This window comes from Ceratosolen solmsi, unplaced genomic scaffold, assembly GCF_000503995.2.
Source record: "Ceratosolen solmsi marchali unplaced genomic scaffold, CerSol_1.0 scaffold2, whole genome shotgun sequence".
Lineage (NCBI taxonomy): Eukaryota > Metazoa > Arthropoda > Insecta > Hymenoptera > Agaonidae > Ceratosolen > Ceratosolen solmsi.
The window spans coordinates 3,242,990-3,250,449 of NW_011948422.1; the positions used below are offsets into that span (position 1 = coordinate 3,242,990).

At 36.2% G+C, this 7,460-nt stretch overlaps 2 protein-coding genes across 2 annotated transcripts in view; one reads left to right on the forward strand and one right to left on the reverse strand.

The window, feature by feature from the left end:
- The first annotated feature begins 32 nt into the window (after positions 1 to 32).
- Positions 33 to 1,175, forward strand: LOC105361815 (sorting nexin-24). Its single transcript, XM_011499097.1, has 3 exons — positions 33 to 620; positions 700 to 890; positions 957 to 1,175. Exons 1-3 carry the CDS (start codon positions 444 to 446, stop codon positions 1,117 to 1,119), a joined length of 531 nt encoding a protein of 176 aa, XP_011497399.1. The 5' UTR covers positions 33 to 443; the 3' UTR covers positions 1,120 to 1,175.
- A 5,362-nt stretch (positions 1,176 to 6,537) lies between these two features.
- LOC105361816 (semaphorin-1A) overlaps positions 6,538 to 7,460 on the reverse strand; it is a 269,541-nt gene continuing 268,618 nt past the window's right edge. Inside the window, 2 exon segments of the mRNA XM_011499098.1 lie at positions 6,538 to 6,614; positions 7,254 to 7,460. The exon segment at positions 7,254 to 7,460 is cut by the window's right edge and continues 1 nt beyond it. Coding sequence (XP_011497400.1) covers positions 7,318 to 7,460 — 143 coding nt within the window. The 3' untranslated portion in view covers positions 6,538 to 6,614; positions 7,254 to 7,317.

The window sequence follows — 7,460 nt, forward strand, 5'->3', positions numbered from 1 at the left end:
AAATTTCCAATCAGCTGATTTTGTATTATTCGATGTGCCCATCATTAGCAGTAGTTGCTCTATTAGCAGCACAGTAGTTTAGATTTTAGAAGCACAATTGCTTAATTATGTTTACATATGGAACGCACTGTTATTCATTATTCATTGAAAGTTAATCTCATTCATTCATTCAAGTTTGCTTATGTTTCTTAATTTTTTGCAGTTTTTCTGATCTCTGATCTCTCGGATTCGAGAAAGTTTGTGTAGGGCGCAGCAAGTAGATGCAGGATGTAACCTGAAAGGAAGTTTGTTTTATCAACAAGTTGCAATTTTGTTATCATATGCGAAACAATTAAGAGATATCCGATGATAAATCGATGATTATCAAAAATATAAATAAAGGAATTGTTATCTTAACGATTTGATGTAAAAAATGCCAAAAACAACTGCTTCGTAATTCTGTAATGGAATTAAATAAAAGTCATGATATGTATCAAATTTTCATCAGTGGTTACCGTTTGGCGAACGTGTCTCATGGAAAACCCTATTATGTTTATGCTGTCGAAATGGTAGATTCAAACAATGGATTCAGATATTTGGTGGAAAAGAGATATAGTGAATTTAATACTCTTCATCGTATGGTAAATTTTTTTCTCATATTTCTTAATAATCTGCTTCATACAATAATTAATGAATCGATAAATATGTCCGACAATATAGTTAAAAAAAGGCTGTCATACAGCCCCATTCCCTCCAAAGCGAGTGAGAAATTCAAATCCAAAAGTTTTAGAACAAAGAAGAAGCGCTTTAGAGATTTATATGCAAAAGATGCTGAAGTTGGCCAATACGAAGCAACAAGTTCTTAATTTTTTAGGTATCGACGACTCAGCTTCAGAAATGTACCATAAAGGGTATGCAGATGTTTATCAATTGTAAGATAAAATATTGATTTAGCCAAGAACTTTAATGTGTTTCAGCATGTTAAAAATTTATAAAGACGAAGCCATTATTCAATCTGGTTCGCTTCAACACCATCCAGTATTAACATTTCATTGTGACCCATATGTTCATGTGAATCAGACTACTAGTCTTCCAGATGTTGTGACAAATGGAGTAATTTTAGGTATATATAAGTCTTAAGTAATTTGTATTAAATGTGATAAATTATACAAATAAATTAACTTTTACAATGTGTAGTGGACAAAATTTATTTCTGATTTACTTTATTATTGCATTGGTATATTAAATTTTAATCAAATTTATTTATACAAAGACTGTTAAGATCTTTATCTTTTTCACTTTTTCCCAGACTCTCAAGTTGATCAGTTCCAATTAATTTATTTTACAAATTAATGAAGGATCGGGCGATAAATAAAACATATAAATTTTTGACAATAAAATTGTTTAGAGTGCATATATTTGCTAAATTCTTTTTATAATTAAAAAAATGCGTTTTAATGAGCTGAAGGAGTATTTACAAGTTTCATATAAAAAATTTATTAAAACGCGTGACTTATGAATACGTTTTTCGCATTAATGTCAAATAATACAATTTATAATCGCAATTTACTTATAATCAACGAAATTAACAATAATTAGTAATTTAATGCTTACATTACATTACATAATTCATTCATTTATACTATATATTTATCTACAATGTTACTATTGTTACTCGATTCATTTAACTTTTACGCGAATCTATTGTATATAATTGTTGGCAGCCGCGGCTTTCTGGAATGTAGCATTTTTGTCAGGTGATGTGCATTAAATTACACGTAGGCGCTTGACATTTGCAATTATTTATGAATCTCTTCACAATACTATTCGCATAAAATACTCACCTTACCACAAAAAATAACAACAACGAAAACAAAAAAAAAAAAAACAAAAAAAAAACAAAAAAAAAAAAAAAAAAAAACAAAAAAAAAAACAAAAAAAAAAAATAAGAATTTTTTAAAATAAAATATTTGATGTATAAGATCAACAGATCGACAGATTCACAATATTCTTTAGCACAAAAGTTTGTCATGGCTATTGATATTATTGCAAATTCAGTTACACTACAAAATTTGAGTGACGGTATAATTTAAAAAATAGTATCATCAAAATGATTCGATGCTGTATATAAAGATTTTAGAGTCCAAATGATTAAGCAATGAAATGTTTGTGTACTATTCGTATTCAATATATCATGTCGATTCTTCTATATTAAAACTATGATTTTATAACTATTATCAATGTATTTGTATAACGCAAGGTATTTATATCATTCCCTCTTACCTTTTGTATACAAATAATATAAAATATTTTTCGCCAATTTAAAAACTCACTGGTCTTGTTCATTAAAATGAAGTTTAACAAGTTTTCTATTCTGTAAAAATAATCAAATAGTTCAAAGTTTTTAAAATAGCTGCCAATAATATTAGAATTCGTCAGAGTGACTTTTCGTTTGTTTGTTTTCTTTTGTTTTGTTTTGTTTTTTTGTTTTTTGTTTTTTTTTTTTTTTTGAAACACGCCCCAGTGCTTTTTTCGCAAAAATTTCCCATAACAAGTAACATTACGATTAAGTTCAATCGCACTCTTGAAATCTCTTTTTCGGCAAGACTAACGCTATGTATTTACAAGTTTGTTCATTTTTTTTTTACTTGCCGCTACATGATTTTTTGCGTGCATTATAATTTTCATTTCCTTTACTGTCTAAAAAACAGAAAGAAAAAAAAGAAAAGAAAAAAAATATTGTTCACGATCGTTTCCTGCCCACCCTGTTGCCTATAGGATTCTGCAAAAAAATCGTGAATTTTAATAAATCCTTTCTGCAGAATTCGTTCTTTTATTCTTATAAACTTGATTAGAGTTATGGTGACTTTTGCCGAATTCAATTATTTCTTCAACTCTTCATTGATTGCAATAAAAATTTTCTATCTTTAAAGATTTTAGATAAATTCTCTTATCACTTAAAAATTTTTTAAATATTTTGTGCGCATTTTTTTCGTGATAAATTAAAAAAGGAAAAGATAAAAAAGAGTATTAAGAATCGAATATTAATTGTTTATTAACATGAAGTTTAGTTGAAATTAGATTTATGTTAATAAAATTAATTAGCCGTTAGAGTGTTAAGGAGTGTATGCAAACAACTTGTTAATAAAAAATCTATTATGTTTTAAAGTCCAAAAATGAATTCCGCACAAAAGAGATAAGGAGCCCTTATAGAAAAATTAAAAATTGCTAAAAAAAAAAGAGAAAGAAAAAAAACAATAGTCATTTTTCGAGTAACGCGCGATATTAGCTGTATAAAACGAAATAGACGGAAGTCGTTGAGGAGAAAGGTTTCGCTAAACTTTTATTGTTAAAGAACTTAAATTTATGTATGCATGTATGTATAATGACCCGTACATCTATTCACACGCTACGATCGCTTAACAAGAGTATTTTTATTCAACGACAACGTAGTCTATCATTTCAGTCTCCTACGCAAGTAAAAAAGAAAAAAACATTTAAGTTGGCATGCAGTTAGAGAAGTTGCTTTTTCCCGAAATCATTATTATTTTTCATCTCTCTATTATTACACGAAAAATTCTAGCATCTGTATACAGGGATGCTTTACGTGCGGGCGCGCGCGCGCGCGTGTATATACACATACATATTCACGTACGCGTAAAGTATATATATATATATATATATATATATATGCGTCTTTGTGGTTTATAACCATAATTTTTATTTGTTTTTGCATATTACAAGCAAATAAAAATATATTGATAATCATTTCAATGCAGCTTCTCTTTGTCTATTCCATTATTTTTCGAGCATTTCTTTATTCTCCGATTTTATTTATTTTACAAGATACATCCGATGATGCATTTGTCATCCATGATAATTTGTTGTCTCTGAACTTTAGTGCATAACAATTTCAGACTTTATCTACTCTTTTATTTTCTCTTTCTGCACTCTATTAGAACACTGTCTAAAAAATGAAAATGAGGCACTTTCCCAAGTCCCTCTCGCTAACTTGCATTCTCACGGCCACTTTATTCACTTCTAATTATTTCATTTAATATTAATTATTTATGTTACTCTCGTAATCTATTTATATAGATGAAAACGCCAACAAATACATATGGAAGGCACGCCTCGACTGCGACTGCGAATTTTAGTTTCTACGCAACGCGTTATCCTTATCGTGGGTAATTTTTTTTGTTTTTGTTTTATTTATCCTTGATCTAAGCACCTAACAGGCCACCGCTAACAATACACTCCTTTAAATCTTATCACATTTTTAGTAACATACTAACACATCCTTTTTAGCTTCTCTCCTTACTCTCGCTCTCTGTTTTATCATTTCGGTTTTTTGTGCCTAAATTTCAACAAAAGATCTCTAACCTTATAATGACGCATGAAGCTGGTCAAAGCCTGGTTTAAAGCTTATCTCCTTCTTATTAAATACATATATAATTTTCAACATCGTAATGACAATACTTCGTACTTAGGTTGCTGCCCATTCGTTCGACGTTTAATATAAAATTAGATTCTAGAGATTCATTATACATTTGTAAAAACGTTCATTATGTCTGTTCTCTCAAGATTAATATTGCTCACTCACTCACATCTCTCTCACCTCTCTCTCTCTCTCTCTCTCTCTCTCTCTCTCTCTTTCTCTCTCTCACACGCACACACGCACGCACACGCACGCACGCACGCACGCACGCACGCACGCACATCAATTCAAGCTCTTATTTCCACTCGTTCGTTCACTGTTGCGTATCGTCTCAAGCACAGCTTTTCAACAATCTGACATTCCCTCGATATATTTATTATTACATTAGAAAGAAAATAGCGACGAATGCATTTAATTGGAAGTTTTTGCGATTGGTTGACGTCAGCATCTGGATGACGATACGAAAGCAGCACGCACGCACACCATGCAGGGCTAGGGTGATTTTACTTAGTCACATATTATTCGACTACTCATCAAATATACGAACATTCAAATATTTAAGTGTCCAAGGGCGATAAAGTGTCGTGATCGCTATTTTAGAGAACGTTTGACGAATCCGAAAAACTGTAGAATACATGCGAGCTTTTAACAAATTACTTTAGTATTAGACTATTCGTTAATCGATCGAACGCTACAAGTTTACGCGCATCGGTTTGTTCGATCGTAGGTTGTACAAGAGCTTTCAATTATTAGTTGTATATTAGTTGTATTATCGCTTGTTTATTGAAACATTCGAATGTTTAAGCATGGACACTGATAATAATCCACCGACACGAATATTTAATATCCAAATATCGTCGGCTGGCTTTGCGATTATTTTATGAATTTGGAAATACGTGGAAGAAACGAGGAAAGCGACAGCACTCAAGTATCACGAATGCATGAGTATCCACACTATCACTCAAATATTCGAACATTAAAGTATGTACAAAATATCGATCGTTAGTTACAAAATGAAAGTGTAGTAGTTATTCCAACCGCTTAACGCCTACACCGCCTCGATTTATCGTTTATAAACTCCGAGATAAGTAGAAACGAAAGCAAATGAAGTAAATGATCGTCGGGTATAGTGTGCGGAATGGTCGGGGAGGAGGGGGAAGGGCGAAGGGGGTGGAGGCGTGTGGGGGACGCGATGAAAGGAGGGACGATTGATTGGGGTTGGGTGGGAGGGGGAGGAGGTTGCGGTTACCACGTCGGTTCGGAAGAAACGCAAAGCCGAGCGTCTAGCGGACTCAGCGTCTCCGTACTCGCGAGTCTCTGTCGACGACGTCCGAATGCTCGGGTAGAGTGAGGCGCTCGGCGATGCTCTACGAGAGGAAGTTGCTTGCGTCGTTACGCAGGCCGAACTTTGATTTGCCGACGGAGCCGCTCCGCCTGCCGGCGGTCTGAGCTTTCGGTGTCACGAAGCTCTCGAGCTCGACGCGGCTGAGCTCGAGACTCGAGCGCTTCTGGTGATAGACCGGAGGATTCGTCGGCCTTGGGAAAACCCTCGCCGTGCTCTGCTGATAGTCGCTCTCGCCCACGATCTCTTGATACTCGTCGGACTCGTTGGGATAGAACTTTGAGCGATCGGCGGTCTCGTGGCGCGCCACGAGTCTCATCATGTCGCTGAAGTTCGGCAGGAATTGCGGATTGAACATGGAGGACTGCTGCTGCTGTTGTTGTTGTTGTTGTTGCTGCTGCTGCTGCTGTTGTTGCTGTTGCTGTTGCTGTTGCTGTTGATGTTGATGTTGCTGCTGCTTCTGCTGCTGCTGTTGATCCGTGGGTAGCATATAGTGCTCGCGCATCGTCGCCTGCTGCTGAGTCGGATCGTAGTAGTCGTGGTGGTAGTCGAGCTCAAGGAAGTCCTCGACGGGGTCACCGATATGACCCGCGGCGTCGTAATTGAGGTAGGCTTCCTTATTCATTAGTCGCTGCTCATTGGGATCCTGGTACTTGGGCAAGTAGTCGCTTTCGTAGTTGCGCAGGTAGTCGAGCCGCTGCTCGTCGTCCAGGTCCACGAGGCCGCCGTTGTGCCGATAGTCTTGAGAGTCGAGGTTATTGTCGGAACCGCTGCCAGCGCTGCTCTCACTGCCGGATATCGTACAGGGCGCAGAGGAGGAGGGCTTGCAGCGGCCGCATGGACTTTCCTCGGAGCCTGTCGATAGAAGGCAGTTAAAAGGTTATGTGCACTCGTTAAGCCGGCGGGATTGTTTTGAACTTTTTCGTCATTTTGATAAAGCTTGTTTTCATTTTATATTAAATTGGTGAGTAGCTTTTACAATGTTTAGTACTTTGTGAAATCGAAGGGACTCGAAGACTCGAGTAAACGAGACATTAAAATTTTATGATAAATCGATGATAAAAATACATGCTCGTTAATTTCGAGAGAGGAGAAAATGAAAGCCGACGAAACGTATGTTGTGAATTCCGTTTATAGAAAGACTTTGTAACGATGATAACTGTTTTATAAAAGTTTTGTCACGAGCTTGTAATGGATTTATTATCGATTCACGCTCACAAATTATCATTCCATTCGTTCGGAGTGGAAGCATTTTACTTAAATGCGTCTAAAGTCTCTTGTCAAACTTACTCGAGGGCCAAGTTAATGATTGTAAGGTGTCGCTTGGTCTCTATGTCATACTAACGTTTAAGTCGCGCGACTCCTTTAAACGCCGTAGCCGACGGCTTCTCGGTCTCCTTAGTAAATCGGCAATGGAGGCTAAGCTTGCGCTCCATCATATACGATAAGATAATAAAGGATGGCTGATAAGGTCGAAGGAGGATTGATACTAACCCGGTGAGCTGGAAGCTGGAGCCGGTTCGGGGGGCAAGCCTCAGACGGCCTGGCGTCTTCTGTATCATATATAAGTCTTCTTGACCTTCTGCATGGGCTTGTTCTCGGCCGAGGAGTTGGCGTTCTTGCCGTTAGGATTCTTGGGCGGCACGTTGAGGACGAGATTGATGGACTTGTTGTTGAAGCCCGGCGACTCCGAGGTCTCGG